Source organism: Schistocerca gregaria, chromosome 2 (genome assembly GCF_023897955.1).
Source record: "Schistocerca gregaria isolate iqSchGreg1 chromosome 2, iqSchGreg1.2, whole genome shotgun sequence".
In the NCBI taxonomy this organism is placed as follows: Eukaryota; Metazoa; Arthropoda; class Insecta; order Orthoptera; family Acrididae; genus Schistocerca; species Schistocerca gregaria.
This window is the reverse complement of record NC_064921.1, coordinates 176,939,978-176,959,706: the sequence shown is the minus strand read 5'-3', so window position 1 is coordinate 176,959,706 and position 19,729 is coordinate 176,939,978. Positions and strand designations below refer to the sequence as shown.

Here is a 19,729-nt window from a genome sequence, read left to right as displayed (position 1 = left end):
AAAAACCCACCGTGGTTCAACAACAAAGTTAAGAAACTACTGCGAAAGAAAAGAGAGCTTCACTGCAAATTTAAACGCAGCCAAAACCTCTCAGACAAACAGAAGCTAAACGATGTCAAAGTTAGCGTAAGGAGGACTATGCGTGAAGCTTTCAGCGAATTCGAAAGTAAAATTCTATGTACCGACTTGACAGAAAATCCTAGGAAGTCCTGGTCTTACGTTAAATCAGTAAGTGGATCGGAACAGCACATCCAGACACTCTGGGATGATAATGGCATTGAAACAGAGGATGACATGCGTAAAGCTGAAATACTAAATACCTTTTTGCAAAGCTGTTTCACACAGGAAGACCGCACTGCAGATCCTTCTCTAAATCCTCGCACCCACGAAAAAATGGCTGACATCGCAATAAGTGTCCAAGGAATAGAAAAGCAATTGAATTCACTCAGCAGAGGAAAGTCGACTGGACATGACGGGATACCAATTCGATTCTACACAGAGTGCGTGAAAGAACTTGCCCCCCTTCTAACAGCCGTGAACCGCAAGTCTCTAGAGGAACGGAAGGTTCCAAATGATTGGGAAAGAGCTCAGGTAGTCCCAGTCTTCAAGAAGGGTCGTCGAGCAGATGCGCAAAACTATAGACCTATATCTCTGACGTCGATCTGTTGCAGATTTTAGACCATGTTTTTTGCTCGCTTATCATGTCTATTCTGGAAACTCAGAATCTACTCTGTTGGAATCAACATGGATTCCGGAAACAGTGATCGTGTGAGACCCAACTCGCTTCATTTGTTCATGATACCAAGAAAATATTAGATACAGGCTCCCAGGTAGATGCCACTTTGCTTGACTTCCGGAAGGCGTTCGATACAGTTCCGCACTGTCGCCTGATAAACAAAGCCTACGGAATATCAGGTCAGCTGTGTGGTTGGATCGCACAGCTTCTAGCAAACAGAACACAGCATGTTGTTCTCAATGGAGAGACGTCTACAGACGTTAAAGTAACCTCTGGTGTGCCACAGGGGAGTATTAAGAGAACATTGCTTTTGACAATAAATATACATGACCTAGTACATACTGTCGGGAGTTCCATGCGGCTTTTCGCGGATGATGCTGTAGAATACAGAGAAGTTGCACCATTAGAAAATTGCAGCGAAATGCAGGAAGATCTTCAGCGGATAGGCACTTGGTGCAGGGAAACGCAACTGACCCTTAACATAGACAAATGTAATGTATTGAGAATATATAGAAAGAAGGATCCTTTATTGTATGATTATATGATACAGGAACATACACTGGTAGCAGTTACTTCTGAAAAATATCCGGAAGTATGCGTACGGGACGATTTGAAGTGGAATGATCATATACAATTAATTGTTGGTAAGGCGGGTGCCAGGTTGAGATTTATTGGGAGAGTCCTTAGAAAATGTAATCCATCAAGAAAGGAAGTGGCTTACAAAACACTCGTTCGACCTATACTTGAGTATTGCTCATCAATGTGGGATCCGTACCAGGTTGTCTTGACAGAGGAGATAGAGAAGATGTAAAGAAGAGCGGCGCGTTTCGTCACAGGGTTATTTGGTAAGCGTGATAGCGTTACGGAGATGTTTAGCAAACTCAAGTAGCAAACTCTGCAAGATAGGCGCTCTGCATCGCGGTGTAGCTTGCTGTCCAGGTTTCGGGAGGGTGCGTCTCTTGATGAATTATCGAATATATTGCTTCCCCCTACTTACACCTCCCGAGGAGATCACGAATGTAAAATTAGAGGGATTCGAGCACTCACGGAGGCTTTCCGGTAGTCGTTCTTCCCGCGAACCATTCGCGACTGGAACAGGAAAGGGAGGTAATGACAGTGGCATGTAAAGGACTACCTATTATGACCTGTAGTTCCGATGGACACTTGATGGTTTCTTGATACACCCATCTAGATCTGGATACGATCTAGGTAGATCGAAACTAGTCAGTGTAAACGTGGCATTAGGGCAGAGGATTATCTGCAAGAAACATAGTCTTATTGAATGGATATTCAACAGATAATGTAATCATGCTTGTATAATGCCAACTACTGATTTTGAAGAAGTGTATGATGATATTAATGAACCCGTATGAAATGTCAACTGCAACGACAACTTAATAATATTTGGACTTAGAATACAGTTCCAGGTGGCAAAACACAGCGGGTGTATATAGCGAATCTGTCACATTGCAGAGGAGTGTTTGCTGATTTGGAACTCGCTGGAAAAGTAAAACTCTCTGCAGGACCGGAACTCGAAACTGAGACCATTGGATGGCATGGGCAACGATCTTCCTGCTTTGGTGTCCAACACGTCTTCACTACCGCGATTCCTCCGGGAGGTCTCTCTTACTTTCCAAACTCCACACAAACTCACCTGTGTTTCTTGAAGCAATGAAACTGCGGAGTAATGAATTTGCCACAGTCTAGGAAATCGTTTCCAAAGTGAATGAAGGCAATCTGCAGCGGGATGTGAGCTGCTATGAAACTTAGTGACAGAAGTGAACTGTGTTCCCAAAGTTTCCTTAACTGATGTCAGGCGAAGCTCATTTCACCAGATAGGTTGTGGAATTTAGTGATAAAACCTGACAACTTATGTAATTTCATCACAAAATATAAAAGAAAACTGTGAGGGATTATTAGTCTACAACTTATATTAGTCTGACTACATAGTTACAGTACTAACTAAAAACTTAAAAGAAATGCGAGAGTCATCAAATAAGTAAATTTCCCCGTTCTATTTGTCTGCAAAATACGAGAGCTCGCGAATTTTACTGGCATTTGCTGACAATGCTTACACCGGCTTGCGATATATATCCATCAGTATCTTGTCAGTATGTGACCATTTGGCTTGGAGTTACCTCTTCAAAGTGTGTCCTCTTGTGACCTGCGCTCTGTCATCAGCTTTTCAGCAGCAAAACCATCATCCGCTGTCGATATCCATCCGGAATTAGTCTATCTATGGGGAAGGCTATATGCGCATTCAAACGACGATGAGACCTGGGTCCACCATTCGCTCCCTGAAACAAAATATCAGAGCACGGTGTGCAAGAAAGCTGGTGAAAGTGCCCCAGAAAAAGCTACACAATCGGCTGGGGAAATTATGAGTGCCAGCTTTTGGGATTGTCATGGGGTGTTATTCGTTCACTACCTGCGTCGGAACACCACGATGAATCCAGAGAGCAGAGAGGTATTGTACGAAGGAAGGAAGATTGAGTTTAATGTCCCGTCGACATCGAGGTCATTAGAGGTGGAGCACAAGGTCTGTTGGTGTCAAGGATAGGCACGAAAATTAGCCGTGCCCTTGCAAAGGAACCATCCTAGCATTTTCCTGGAGCGATTTGGGTATATCAAGGAAAACCTGAATCTGGACGGCCGAACGCTGGTTTGAATCGTTGTTCTCCGAATTGGAGTCCAGTGTGCTGAACACTGCTCCACCTTCTCGGTAAGAGATACTGTAATGTTTGCGAGCTGCCGCAAGAAGAAAACGTTTCTCCTGCAAAGTTCTCTTCTTTCATGGCGAAGATCGGCCTCTTGCATCTCCCAATGCCAGAGGCGGAGCTCGGAAGATTCAACTGGGAAGTATTCTTGCATGCTCCATATTCACCTGATCTCGCCCCCAAGTGATTTTCACGTGTTCCTCCATCTCAAAGGTCATGTTGGAAGTAAGGACTTGAACACCGAAGATGAAGTCGTATCAACAGACAACATCTGTTTACGAGTACATGACCCAGCCTGGTACACACCGGTTTCGAATATCGTATGTATCGTTACAGGTATAAAAGTAACAAAACCATTCTACAGTGTTAATAAAATTATTTCGACATGATAATGTGAATGTAAAGTTTTTTTTAATAAAATAGATGAACTTACTTATTGGAAGCCTCTCTTATGGAAATGTACCAAAAAATAAGGAAGAATGGATGGAAGAACGATGCTATGAGATAGATCTAAAATTGAAACAATATAAGATAGATGCTGCTCACTGACTAACAATCACTTTAAGGACTAGATAATAAGTAACCCAAGAACTTCAGATGGAAAAGGTCACTGTAGAATGCATGCAGAAATTAAGGAGAATGTATGGACACACTACTATGAGAAACTGTATAGTTACCGAGGAGAAATTACGCTACTTGTGATGAGGACACAGTGCAAGACAATGACAGGGGAGATACAATATCGTTTACTCACCTACAGAAGACTTTACAGAAAATTGAAAGAAATACATGCTTAGGTATTGACGAAATGCCAATGGAAGTGTATCGGGCATAAGCCCAAGAACTATGGATAGTGTTTCTAATGATGTGTTTTTGTCTGTAACTTACAAAGTAACAAATGATAGGAATGTTTATTTAAAGAGATGAACTTACGAAACGTTACTCTTTAAGCGGTGTTACCGACGTAGTTCGCTTAATTATTTTCTAGAGATTTACAACAATGAACTATAAATTGTTTTCGAATAGAACATTTGTTTCTAGCGTGTAGCTGATGTATTTGAGCCAACCGAGTGCAAACCATTTAAATCAAATCTATGGCAATTTTAATTTCGGAACTAAAACCGTTAAGTTTTAGCGGTAGAGACAACATTAGTAGAATTGAGATAGATGTACTGGTGTCAGAATCATTATTCAAGTGAGGTATTCAAACGAAAGCTGCGCCTTCTAAACGACATCCGGGGTCACGGAGAGACAACTCTTCGATACGTTGTTTGAAATCACCAGGGGCTGTGGGTTCAGTGACAAACATAATTCTTTAGATATCCCTCCCCTTTCTTTTTGTCATCAGACCTAAGAGAGATTAGAGGGAGAAAGGGATAATCTAGATAATTTCAGACCTATTTCTATGCCATCAGTGTTTGCTAAAGTTATTGAAAAGGCTGTGTATGTAAGGATAATTGATCATTTTATATCATTCGATTTGCTACCAAATGTACAGTTCGGCTTTAGAAGTATTTCAACAATAGAAAATGCTATCTCTTTCTCTGTGAGGTACTGGATGGGCTAAACAAAAAGTTTCGAACGCTTGACGTATTTTTTGATTTAAGTAAGGCATTTGATTGTGTTGACCACAAAATAATGCTCCAGAAGTTGCACCATTACGGAATACGGGGAGTAGCTCACAATTGGTTCACCTCTTACTTTCACAACAGGCAGCAAAAGGTCATGATTCAGAATGCTGATAACGGCTGTGATGTGGGATCTGAGTGGGGTACTGTCGAGTTGGGGGTGCCCCAGGGATCAGTGTTGGGGCCGCTCCTGTTCCTTATTTATATAAATGAGATGCCCTCTAGTATTACGGGCACCTCCAAAATATTTCTGTTTGCTGATGACACTGGATTGGTAGTAAAGGATGTTGTGTGCAACATTGGCTCGGTTTCAAATAGTGCTGTACATGACCTCAATTCGTGGGTTATAGAAAATAAACTAACGTTAAATCACAGTAAGACTCAGTTTTTACAGTTTCTAACACACACTTCAAGAAAACCTGACGTTTTAATCTCACAGAACGGGCATATGATTAGTGAAACTAGAAAGTTCAAATTTCTAGGTGTTCAGATAGATAGTAAGCTGTCGTGGAAAGCCCACGTTCAGGATCTTGTTCAAAGACTTAATACTGCCATTTTTACTATTCGAACGGTATCAAAAGTGACTGACACTTTGACACAAAAATTAGTCTACTTTGCTTATTTTCAATTCACTTATGTTGTATGGTATTATATTTTGGGGTAACTCTTCCCATTCTACAAGGAAATTTTTGGCTCAAAAACGGGCGGTTCGGTCAATAAGTGGTGAGAGTTCACCAACTTCTGGTCGACTTCTCTTCACGAGTCTGGGTATTTTGACATTGGCCTCCCAATATGTATATTCCTTATTGCCGTTTCTTGTTACCAATATTAGTTTATTCCCAAGAATAAGCAGCTTTCACTCAGTTAATACTCGGCAGAAATCAAACCTGCATTTGGATCTGACTTTGTTAACTTTTGTGCAAAAAGGTGTTCAGTATACTGCTCCATCCATTTTCAATAAGCTGCCTCTCGAATTCATAAATCTTAGCAGTAATCCACGCGCTTTCAAATTGAAACTGAAGAGTTCCCTCATGGGCCACTCCTATTCTGTCGAGGAGTTCCTTAAAAAATTAAGCTGATTCTTATTATATTGCTGATAGCGTTCACTTAAACTGATGGACTGAATTTTTTCAGGTTCATGAATCATTTTTATCTGTTACTTTTTATGTTGTAATTTCATGTGCTGACATGTTTCATGACCTTGGAGGTTTGGTCCTCAATTTGGTACTACGGAATTTAAAGTGTAATAAAATGAAAACAAACGAATTCCTCTCCCGTGCCAATTTCTTCATGTCAGTAGCGGTTGGCACCATACGTCCAGTAGCCCCAGTAGCTGCGTGGTCAGCGTGGCTGAATGTCAACTGAATTGGTCCGCGATTGATTCCCGGCCGGGTCGGAGACGTTCTCCGATCGGGGACAGGGCGTTGTGTTATCATCTTTTCATTATCATCAACATACAAGTTGCCTAAATGGCGTCACGTAAAACGACTTGCACCGGACGGGGAGCAAGCACATGAACCTACGGCCTAAATTATTTACTAGATGTGATCCATTTTCTGTTTTCCCCTACAGTTTTTATCCTCTGCAGTAGCCTCTAGACCGATGGAGGGCTCCCTGATATCTTAAGACAGGTGTTATCATCCTATCACTTCTTCTTGTCGCTCTTTCCCATACGCCCATTTCTTCGCCGATTCTGGGGAGAACCTTCTCATTTCTTACCTTATCAGTCAGCCGCGCGGAGTGGCCGTGAGGTTTTAGGCGCCATGTCGCGGACTGCGTAGCCCCTCCCTCCGGAAGTTAGTCCTCCCTCGGGCATGGGTGTGTTTTTCGTTCTTAGCATCAGTTAGTTTAAGTAGTGCATAAGTCTAGGGATCGATGACCTGAGCAGTTTGGTCCCTTAGAAATTCACAGACATCTGAACAGACATTACCTTATCAGTCCATCAGATTTCCGACATACAGGGTGGCGCACGAAATGTGTTACCAATTGTTTCTTTCACAATTTACGACGCACATTGGATATCCCGCTGGGATCTCTACAGCAGTACCAGCAGAGCTTGGAAAAACAATTGAGTTACGAAATGACATCTAATTCACGATAATGCCGCTAGGAGACTAGTAAGCAGCAGTGTCTGACAATGGAAGACTGGCGACACAGCAACGATCGGCAATTGCGTTGCTTTTCATGAAACGAAAAGCCTTGTGAGTCAGAGGCGTTTTTCGACAACAGTTTAACACACGATGGATCCGTTGCAAGAAGACCATCCACAGGTTGTACGATAAATTTGTACAGGAAGCAACAGTATTGGAAGCGAAGCAACCTCAGCCTAAGCCTGTTTGTTCGTCGGAGCATATTGAAGTGGTATCAGTTGCTGTACTGGGAAGTCCCGGGAAATCGTGTAGAAAGGCAGAAGTGAAACTGGGAATATCCAGACGCTCCGTTCAAAGCATTCTTAAAAGTGACCTTCATATGTACCCATACAAGATGACCTGTGCACACAAGAACACAAGCAGCAGAAACTACGGTTTGATAAATGAGCGGAGGAAAGGCTCAAATGGCTCTGAGCACTATGGGATTTAACATCTTAGGTCATCAGTCCCCAAGAACTTAGAACTACTTAAACCTAGCTAACCGAAGGACATCACACACACCCATGCCCGAGGCAGGATTCGAACCTGTGACCGTAGCAGTCCATCGGTTCCGGACTGCAGCGCCTAGAACCGCACGGTCACCGCGGCCGGCCGGAGGATAGGGAAGAAACTCTCAATAAGGTTTGGTTTTCAGACGAGGCGCATTTTAACTTAGACGGTGTGGTTAACAAACAAAATGTACGCTTTGGGCCACTGAAAACCCACAAGAGCTTCATGAACGACAACATGATGCTCAGAGGATTACAGCGTGGGCAGCAATTTCCAGTCACGGACTTATTAGACACTTTTCCTTTGCAAAAAAAGAAGTGATTAGCGAGCGTTATTTGAGCCTGCTTCGGAACAGCTTCATTTCCACAGCTTCTTGCTATTGCCTTGCCCTTCAACGCGCAGTGGTTCATGCAAGATGGAGCAAGGCCACATACTGCAAACACTGTTTTAGTTTTTACACGAGCATTCCGACATGCGGACCATTTCACTCAGTTTTCAAGGGCGCTCCAATGACGGACAAAATTGGCCCCCCAATAGCCCAGACCTCAATCCATGCGACCTTTCTTTGGGGGTACCTGCAGGAAAAAAATTTCCCGAAACGTCCACGTGATTTAATGGAGCTCAGAAGACTTATTCTTCAAGCTTTAGGGGGAAATTACGGAAGACATGTGCCGTAGGGTAACCAACTTCAGTGTTCGTTTGAAGGAAGTAAGAAAACGAAATGGTGGACATATTGAGCATGTGCTGAGCGAGAACAAATCTCCATGACGGCTCTTCATTGTAGTAGATGTTCCTTTCAGACTGTATTGACAAAGTTTGTATTCAAAATCAAAATGGTAACCCATTTCGTGCGCCACCCTGTATTTGTGCAATACCATACCTCAAACGCTTCGATTCTCCTCTGTTCCGATTTTTAGAACTATTCAAGATTCTGTACCATACAGTGTTTTACTTCAAACGAACATTCTCAGAAACTTCTTCCTCAAATGAAGGCGTAAGGTAGCGGTAGACTTCTCTTTCCCTTGAGCACCCCCTTTGCCTGAACTAGATGTGGTGTCCTTGGGTCGTTCGTCATGGGTTGTTTTGTTTCGAAGGTAGTACTATTCCTTCATTTCTTGACTATTTCGTGACGGCGAATTTTGAAAAGTTTCTCGTTACTTTCGTCTTTTTCCGGTTTACTCTCACTCTATGTTCTGTTCTCATTAGATTGCTCATTCCATCCAACAGATCCTGTGGCCTGCTTCACTTTCACTGAGGATAGCACTGTCATTAGCGAATCTTATCGTTGGTATCCTTCACCTTGAGTTTTAATCCCACTCTTGAACATTTAATTTATTTCTGTCGTTGCTTCTTCGATGTGTAGATTGAACAGTAGGGGTGAAAGACTATAACCATGTCTCACAAACTCCATAGTCCGCGAACTTCTTTCATTGTCTTCCAGTCTTATTATTATGACTGAGTTCTTGCTCATTGTATATTACCCGTTTTTTTCTGCTGCTTACTGCAGTTTCTTAGAATTTTGAACATTTTGAATCATTTCAAATTGTCGAGCGCCTTTTCTAGAACGACATATCGTATGAGCACATCTACATATGATTTATGGCCTGCTTCTGTTACCAAACGCTAAGTCAGAACTGCGTCTCTGGTGCCTTTACCTTTCCTAAAGCCAAACTGAACTTCATCTAAAGAACCCTCAATTTTCTTTTCGAATCTTGTGTATTATTTTTTTGTCAACAGCTTGGCTGCGTAAGATGTGAAGTTGATTGTGCAATAGTTTTCGCACCTATCTGCTCCTACTATCTTCAGAATTGTGTGGGTGATGTTGTTCTGAAAGTCTGATGTCGCCAGTCTCATAGATTCTAAACACCCCGTACCCCTAATCCGCAGCTTGTGATCTAGTGTCTAGCGTTGCTGCCTCCGGATTACGAGGCCCCGGGTTCGATTCCCGGCTGGGTTGGCTGTTTTCTCCACCAGCGGACTAGATGTTTGTGTTGTCTTTACAATTTTATCATCATTCATGAAAGTGGCGAGACTTGACTGTGTGAAGACTGGTAATCAGTAGGAAGACATAACGGCGCAATAGAGCGCACCAGAAACCAAACATCATCGTCGTCCGTACCTCTACAAAGAGAAATCTACAAGTCTTAAATCGAGCGACAGTACGGGCCATTGCTGAGAACCACGGCATTCTAACGATCTTCTAAAAAACATGTTCTCGTACACCACGAGCAGAATGTTTTGGGTGTCCATCGTGCTCATACGTCGTCTAGAGTGACTTTTTCAATTAGAGCATCTATGTTGTTGACGATAAAAGTTCGATACATCTCTGCTGTGAGAGTATGTGCGATGTAGTGTGGACCCATAGTTTCAGCTCCAAGGATTCCGCACCACACATTAAAGGACTAACTCCTTTAACAATAGACATCTGAGCAATTCCTTAGGTTGTTCGCAGATGCTGTAATTTACCGTCTAATAAGGTCATCCGAATACCGGTATCAGTTGCGAAGCGATTTAGAAAAGATTGCTGTATGGTGTGGCAGGTGGCAGTTGACGCTAAACAACGGAAAGTGTCAGGTGATCCAAATTGAGTTGCTAAAAGAAATCCGTTGGAATTCGATCACTCGATAAATAGTAAAATTCTCAAGGCTGTTAATTCAACTAAGTACCTGGGTGTTATAATTACGAACAACTTCAGTTGGAAAGACCACAGATAATATTGTGTGTAAGGCGAGCCAAAGGTTGCGTTTCATTGGCAGGACACTTAGAAGATGCAACAAGTCCACTAAAGAGACAGCTTACACTACACTCGTTCATCCTCTGTTAGAATATTGCTGCGCGGTGTGGGATCCTTACCAGGTGGGATTGACGAAAGGGTGCAAAAAGGGCAGCTTTTTTTTTTTTTTTTTTTTTTTAATCACGTAGTAAGGGAGAGTGTGGCAGATATGATACGCAAGTTGGGATGGAAGTCATTAAAGCAAAGACGTTTTTCGTCGCGGCGAGATTTACGAAATTTCAGTCACCAACTTTCTCCTCAGAATGCAAAAATATTTTGTTGAGCCGAACCTACATAGATAGTAATGATCATCAAAATAAATTAAGAGAAATCAGCTCGAACAGAAAGGTATTTCCGTGCGCTGCTTGGGAGTGGAATGGTAGGGAGACAGTATGATTGTGATCGATGAACCCTCTGCCAAGCACTTACATGTGAATTGCAAAGTAATCATGTAGATGTAGACATTACGTACCCGTGAAGGATTTTCTGTGGCTCAGAAATTCATTAATTGCACCATTATTTGTAAAAGTTGATTTATCGGAGAACATCATACTTTATAAAGCGTCCAGAGTGAGGTTATTCACTGCTTATTCGCAGTAAGTAACTCTCCGATTGTAATTTTTTCCACGCAGCTGCTGTGTCAAAGACAGCTGGTACAGGTGAAAACTGTAGCAGTGTAATACTGGCTGCACAGATGTAAACCTGATACTAGTGAGTCAGTGTCTCGTAAGCTGGCATAAGGACCGTAGTGTACTGTTGCTACAACACACTTCCATATCTTCAGTTCTTGCTAATCTCCGTCTATTACCGCCGCTGCTTTTCAAACTGCTTGCTCCTTGAAGTCAGTGTTCAGAGCGTTATGCCTGACAGACTTTTTCCGACCAGGATATCTCACGCCATGATCTATGGCAGACGCTGAGCGTTAGTGATTCTCCAGCTTACTCGTTGGATGCGTATGTCATGTTTATTCCACGTCAACATCCGTCGCAGACCGAACCTCGTGTGACTATTCCGACCTAGCTTGTGCAAGGCAGTGTAAGGTTGTATTCTACAATTTAACGGAATATAATTCAAACTGTGCATCGATGAAGCTCGTGAAAGTATTTGACGCCACCTCAGCGAATCGATGAAGATGAGAGGAAACGAGTAGGGCAGCACTAACACCCAGTCCCCGAGCGAAGAAAATCTCGGGCCCGACAGGGATTCGAATTGCTGACCTCGCAATCCAGAGATTGCGACGATTACCACTATTTTTTAACTATTCTTTTTGTCTGAGTCTCGTCGTCGTTTTTCTTCTGCAGTTCTGTGCAATCGCCACGTGGCATCTCTCAATTCCATCGATGAGAACTTCACTCAGTTTTTGTTATGACTGAGGGTGGCCATACCCTGACCGATCACACTCAGCTAGACCGTGATCTGCCGACAACTGAAAATGGATAATTATGTATAGCATGTTGCATCAATGTCTGAACCATTCACCAATTCTAGTTCCCTAACTAAAATTGATAGAAATGTGATTTAAGTATTTGTACACAGCTAGATTACACACGTAAGTTACATGATAAAAAGCGAAGTTTTATTTTAAAAAATTACAAGTCGTTGCTGTAACTCCCAGGAAAATAAAATATAGCTACGAAGAAAGGGTAACCGCTACGTTTTCCTGTTATGTACGTATATAGAAAAAATTTATAGCCAACATCGTGTTCAAAATTATTTCTTATTGACCAGTTTCAACAGGTAAGACTTATTTTCCATATGTTTTTTTGGTGGACTTCATGCTCTAGTGTGCATTCTTTACTCATGCTATGTTAACATTTTGGTGGAGAGTATATTGTGTACTTCCACATAGGTGTGTAAACTTGTTACACGCCGAATATACACAGCTAAAGTAATTTTGAACACGATCTTGGCTAATAAAATTTCTTTGAAGTACATACAAATCGCTCTCTGGTTTCTCGTTGTACGAAACTTCAGTCAAGTTTTCTATTTGTGTCTACTGTTCCACTGTTATGTTCCTTGACACAATTCCGAACTGCCACCGATATAATCCGCCAGTATTCGATCCTCAGCACGCTTACATTGATTAGGAACGTCTGCTAACGACTGCACTAGTATAACGTCAGACATTTACACAAATAATTAATCCAGTTACAATAACTGCAGTTAGAATAGTCAAAAAGAATTTAGAAGTCACGTATAACTATACATCAGCACTTTCTGGGAAAGGTAACTTTCAAGAACACAGCCTGCAGCTTGACATACAAAGGTCTGGTAGTTTGTCCAGCAAGTCCATATCTAGAAAGTTATCTTCAAAGATGACTTCCTGTGGGTCCACTGTATTGGTGTCGATACAGCAGACTGAAGATTGCCGTAGCTGGCCTCTTAGAATGGGCACCAATAGTTGTCTCACTGTGCCGTGTGTGAACTGACTAGAGGCTACACAGATTTGCTTATGTTATGTAAATGAATGCACTCAGTGCTATGTCTGCGTAAGCGGAAGAAACTAACGATCAAAGTCCGAAAACAATTTACTGGACTGTTCAATTAACCAAAACAAATTTTCCAATTATAACACCAACGCAAAATAGAGATCCGTCTTCGAATCACAACTGCATACAGGAATATAGAAAAAAAAACAGAAATAATTTCCTACTAAACTCCGACAGAGACTTCTCCAATATACCAAGCCTAACCCAGGAATCAGCGAGAAGATCCAAGACGGGCTGCCGTGGTGGCAACTATCCACGTCTGCTGGCGGTCGATGAACTGCCGATGTGTGGCCGAGCGTCGGCCTTTATAGCGCTTCGGCGGATGAATACCTCGGAACAATTTTCCATCACGTGGTTTGGCGTGTGAAAATAGTTCCCGGATCTGCAGTGACCTCTTCCTTATGTTTATGTAGGCCGGTAGTGGCCCCTAGTGGCCGCTGATGTCTTTTCAGTGGTGTTGTTGCTGTTGTGGCCGGTCATCAATATTGACTGTCGGTTTTGTAGTGATTCGTGTGCCTGCAAGCAGGCAACCCGTTGCTGCAGGCTGTCAGTTTGGTTGCTGATACTCTAGGCGCCGTGATGTCTGGTGGAGAAGGCTACAGTACTCAGTCCGCGTTATTGACTGCCGTCGGCCAGGATGACGAGCTGTTTACTCTTTGGCTGTCCAAGTAACATGATGCCACACGGCAGTTGATTAGCGTCTGCAGAACGAATGCTAAAGTATTTTCGTAGACAGCCGTCGCTGTCAGCCTTTTCCAACTGCCACAACTGCTGATTATGCAAACTGTGACACCACACTGTACAAAGGGATGTCGTCCAGCAGGAGTCTAAATAAATATTCCTTTCATCTGTTACTCGTATTTTGTAAGTTACAGAGAATGGGACACTTTGTATAGGCTCACGGGTGAAATGTATGTAGCTGTTCGAACTACACAGATTTTCGAAATGTTGTACGTTACTGCCTTTCCGAAGAAAACAAAAGGAGATAGGTTACTGCGTAAGCAGTCTAATATTACATACATCGAAAACATTCACGAGAGCACTTTGTGAAGGAATTGAAAGAGGGTGGGGGGTATCGAAAGCAGATTAGAAGGGGATCAGTTGGAACTTGAGACGACTGGAGGTATTCGAGAAACTATTTTAGTATAACAGTTAATAACAGAGGGCGGTTTATGAAAAACAAGGAAACATTAATTGAATTCTTAGATTTGAGGAAGGCTTTCATTCACAGGATGTGATAAAAGACACTCAAGTGACTGGCACTGACGTATTCATGCAAATCCTATTCATACATTAACCCGCAATTTACTACAAAAGCAGATATTTTTATTATATACAATCTGTACTTACAGAATGAGATTTTCACTCTGCAGCGGAGTGTGCGCTGATATGAAACTTCCTGGCAGATTAAAACTGTGTGCCGGACCGAGACTCGAACTTGAGACCTTTGCCTTTCGCGGGCAAGTGCTCTACCAACTGAGCTACCCAAGCACGACTCACGCTCCTTCCTCACAGCTTTACTTCTGCCAGTATCCTGTCTCCTACCTTCCAAACTTTACAGAAGCTCTCCTGTGAACCCTGCAGAACTAGCACTCCTGAAAGAAAGGATATTGCGGAGACATGGCTTAGCCAAGGTCCCGAGTTCGAGTCTCGGTCCGGCACACAGTTTTAATCTGCCAGGAAGTTTCATCTGTACTTATATGTTTATTTTATTTCTTCACATAGTCGCCATACAAATTTAAACATTTATCATATGGCGACATGAGCTTCTTTAACCCTTAATCATATAGTGGTGCCTCCAGACGCTTTAGCCAGTTGTTGACAGAATCCTTAATCTGATTGTCGATTGTTAGTAGCCAAGCAGGCCTTCATATTGGCAAAGGATAGAAGTAGCTTGATGCAAAGTCCTTCCACAAATAAAATCTGGTTTTCACTACGTCCATTGTTACAGCGCATCCGGGAGTTTATGGACGGGGCAGAGCACGGAGTGATCTACTTCAGTCTCGGCTCCAATGTCAAAAGCAGCGCTTTGCCGTGGGAGAAGTCCAAGGCCTTCCTGGATGCCTTTCGGGAGCTGCCACAGCGCGTCCTCTGGAAGTGGGAGAACGATTCGCTGCCTGGACAGCCAGATAACGTGATGGTCAGCAAGTGGCTGCCGCAGCAGGATGTTCTCGGTAAGCTCTCAACCTCCGCATTCCTTCTTTGCCCACATAAAGAATTTATCACGTCTCAGTAAGTACCTTGTATTACAGGTAAACAATACCGAGTATCTGACACATTCGTGGGGGCTTCTTGAAGTTATGTTCATAGAGCTTATCTCAAGACCATGATTGTTTAACTTCCTGGAGTTCAGTATGGCTGGTACAGTCGAAGACTTATCTCCTGTTTCAGAAGGAGCAAAAATTAGAACTTAATGTCCCTTCAGTGAAGAGGCACAGGCCAACGATGAGGAACGAAATCGGCCGTACCCTTTTCAAAGCAACTGGTCCGTTACTTTCCAAAAGCGATCTAGGGAAGCCACGAGAAACGTTTATCGGGATGACCTAACTGGGATTTGACACGGTATCCTCCAGAAGTAGTGTCAACTGTGTTAACCTCTACGTACCATTTTGATCCACAATTCTACCCAGACGTACGTAAATGAGGTGCTGAGAACCATAAGGGCCTAAAGCACACCGTCGTAGATTTTGAGGCTGAAGCACGTATGTATTTTGCTGACATCTGATGATCTTACGGTTAACCAGCTTTATGAGTGCTGTACCCCAACATTTTATATATGAATATTTGCGAAAAACTGTCTTTCCTATTTCTCTGATATTCACCTCCATAAACACCCAAAGCACAAATTCTCACTGCTCTAGGAACACCCATTGGCTACAATGACGCCGATTTATTCATGAAAGCTAAAAATTCTTGAAGGAATGCCCCACTATAACCACACATTCCACGTTTTTAGGATTCTATTCTGTAAAATGGACGCTTAGGATTTCAGGAAACTTAAGAGTGTTACTGACCTCACTACCAAACTAAAAGTTGTTGTTCGTGGTAACAATGTAAGAATACACTTCAAAATATCACGATGACGATATTTTCTACAGATTGGCACGAAGTGTAGTTTTAAGTAACATAGTCTTCGTTGGAGTCGTGGCAGATCACCATTTTCTTCAAGTGGAATAGTGGAAGACCACAGTTTGCTATTTTGCCACAGTTTGTGGATGTCTTGCAGAGACTAGTGCCCAAACAAGTAGATGGAAAGAAAACATCGACCTTGAAACACAGACTTAACAAAACTACTATACCAAACTCAAAACACACAGTCTTAACAAAACTGTTACATTTTGTACTTAAAACGAATACTTTTATGTGAACCTCTAACCAAAGAATGTCCTTAATGAAAGTGGAAGAACAGATAATAGCTGTTTGTGTACTACGTTTAGTATTTGTTCTTTATATTCTGACTTCAGTTCACGTTAATTAAACACGACATAACGTATTGCCACTAGCCTACAGAAGTATGATTTGTAGATTAACATTAATACTAATTAAGCTAAACATTAAATAAAATTTCATGGCACAAAGTGGGTGCATGATTCTTTCATAGGAAATGTAAGATGTTGAGACTTGGTTAAAAAGTTAGGCAAACATATGACAATGGTTTTTTGCCTACAAATCTGACTTTCAGACTTTTTTTTCAAAACTTTGTATCTGTCCTTTGATCCTTGTAGTTCTCGGTACCTCAATCGTGCCGCAACCATTTTACGGTAAACTTCGATGACTCGTTACACTTTTACTCACTGAAAACCAATAGAAATTTGAGTAAGCGTAGTTCGATGTGAAACAACTTGAAATCAAACCACAGACTAGGTAGAAGTTGATCTATAATTATGCACGAATTTGAATGGACAATTGTTGGGGACTGAAAATGTCTTTACAACATGTAATAAGTATTGTGCAAAACCTCGTAAGCGGCACGGAGGCTACCCAGCTGCGTCATTCGAAAGGTGTTGTAGACACCCAGGGACGACGAAAAGGTGGCCGGATACGAACAGACAGGGACGGAAGGTGTCACAGACTCGACAGGGTATGTAAAAGTGATGCACGACGGTAGATACTAGCAGAGACTGTGGCAGCGGATAAATAGTGGGTAGGATGATTCCTACAAATGCTTTGATGGAAGGGAGGCTGCACAAGATGTCTGATTACAATTGCGTGAACAAGTTTATTTTGACTGCATGAGGAAACATGGTAAAATCAGGGAAGGGGTGTTTGCTAATTAATTAGCGTCACTACAACAGTGAAATGTGAATTAGAATAATAAATGGAAGATATTTCTTATTTCAATGAAATCTTTTCACAAGAAATTTACAGACACAATTGACGCAACGTATCACAGTTCCCAGTGAAAAGTAACTAATGAACGGACTTTAATGTTACAGGGGTTACCACAACCCCAAAATCATTGATTATATCCATATTGTCTGTATAGCGCAGAAGCTATACGTACCTCTCATTTACAGTTAAATTCAGATCAGAAAATTAGTCAGATTTAATCTAAAACAGTAAGATTAAATAACATGAACAGTTATAAAATCTCCATTGCGAACATTTTTCAGATAGTGGCCATAAGAAGATGATTCTTTGTTTAAACTGCCAGAAGTATTTAAATGTAACTGCCTCCATGATTTTAATTATCTTCTCGTGCCCCGGCGAAACAGAAAACCGACGAAATAGAGATTAGGGAGTAAAGCGTAGAATATATTAAATCCAAAGCATACGCCTATCAACAGATAAGTCAGCAATTATACTGTGGAAAGTTTTAAGCAACTACTCTCCACAAGTTTACCTTCTCTGGTCGTGTTAGGCAATCTAATATGCGGTACATAAAATTGAAAGAGGTAAAACAACATCACTTGTTGCCACTTGAATGTTGAGAACACTAGACGATGCACAACAAACAAGTAATGCACGTTGTACAGTGCACCAAACGAACTGGACGTTGTGATGAATTTCCAACTACTAAAAAGAAGTAAAACATAGACACTAACAGAACAATCTGTCACACTGATGTACAGCTAGGTAAATGGATAATAACGCCATAAACAGGACTTCCTGAAATAAAGGTAAAGAACTGACGTTAAACGTAGCACTAATGACTTTTATACACGTTAGCGGAGTTATATACAACTTGAGTTTGCAGCATTATCTGTACTAATATATAAAGGGAACACGTTATTATCAAAACAGCTAAAAAGTGCCGGCCGCGGTGGCCGAGCAGTTCTAGGCGCGTCAGTCCGGAACCGCGTGACTGCTACGGTCGTAGGTTTGAATCCTGCCTCGGGCATGGATGTGTGTGATGTCCTTAGGTGAGTTAGGTTTAAGTAGTTCTAAGTTGTAGGGGACTGATGACCTCAGATGTTAAGTCCCGTAGTGTTCAGAGCCATTTAAACCACTTGAACTTAAAAAGTTCTTGGCCGATTGACTTCAAATTCTTACAATATTCTCTAATAAACTCTTAATGTAAGGAGATGTGGTCTCTCAGATCGCTCGAAAATTTTGGAACTTGCTCTCTAAGGTCAGTCCTAGCGGAATGCTTGTACAGCACCCCGTAACTTCCTTAAACCATCAACCCTGCAATGTTTTGTCGTCAATTGTGTTATCGCCTTCTTTGTTTGTCGCTAACACGTGTTGTGATCTCCTAGACCGCGACTCTTGAACTGTGTACCTATTCTCTTCAGTACAGCACAAAATGTCACAGGAACGTTCCTAAATTTGATGAAATTAATATTCGGTGGATGGAGAAAAATGTCAGTGACATAGATCAGGAAATAGAAGAAAAAGACAATTTTTCAATAGCCAAAGATCATTTTTGCGCTAGCAGAGAATGATTCAGAGGAAAAAGCTTCAGGACAAGTGTGATGGGTACCTTTCTGTTTCTCTAATAAAGTACTCAGTGTTAGTTAAAATTAGATGGTGCTAAAGAAAAATGTAGATCCCATCATCGAGTATCAAGTGTCGTGAACTTTTTGTGCCTATCGAGGGCCACTTTTATGTGCAAGTTTACACAATGGAATTAAGTCGTACGTGAAAATTTACTCACTACAGGTAGCAAGTAACATTAAGTTCTCTAAAACATCATATATGAACGAGTGTACTATTTAAAAAACCGAACAAAAGTATGTGATTTAGGAGTTTAAGTACGATAGCACGACATTTAGGAAACGTCATAGAACATATGGAATACCAATCAATCGATACTATAGTCATCAGTAAAGATGCTGTTTAGTTGCAAACTTCCTATTTACTCTTGGGATCAGGACTTTAATAAAAATGGCAAAGGTAATGTTAATCAGAAAACAGGGAGGAGTTGTGATCTAAACAAAAATAGATTTGTTCATTCTTAACATCACAAGACAAAAAAATGGTTAATGAAACGTCACATAAATATTTTTATTTGACAAACGCCTTCAGTAATATGGGGTCTATGGTGGACAAAATGATCAGCTGGGGATCGATACACGACACTAACCAGAATACTAATCGGTTTATCTGACTTCATACACGTTAATCTGAGTATGGCACAAAATCTACGCCACCATCAACCATCTAATCTCTACTATTCCAAAGCGAAAAGTATGGTTCGAAAGAACAGGGTGCTGAGAAACATATATTGGAGCCCTACGCCGTAGCAGCGAATAATTTACCCTTCTCCTGGTCCAGGCGGCACACCACATTGCGTTCGGCGACTGA

At 41.7% G+C, this 19,729-nt stretch overlaps 1 protein-coding gene and 1 long non-coding RNA gene across 2 annotated transcripts in view; one reads left to right on the top strand and one right to left on the bottom strand.

Annotated features, from left to right (window-relative positions):
- LOC126336629 (UDP-glucosyltransferase 2-like) overlaps positions 1–19,729 on the top strand; it is a 98,312-nt gene that overhangs the window by 58,288 nt on the left and 20,295 nt on the right. The window contains exon 5 of the mRNA XM_050000522.1: positions 14,934–15,156. Within this exon, the coding sequence (XP_049856479.1) occupies positions 14,934–15,156 (223 nt within the window). The remainder of the gene's footprint in view (positions 1–14,933; positions 15,157–19,729) is intronic.
- The window catches only part of LOC126336631 (uncharacterized), a 189,171-nt gene that overhangs the window by 149,253 nt on the left and 20,189 nt on the right, over positions 1–19,729 (bottom strand). The window lies entirely within an intron of this gene.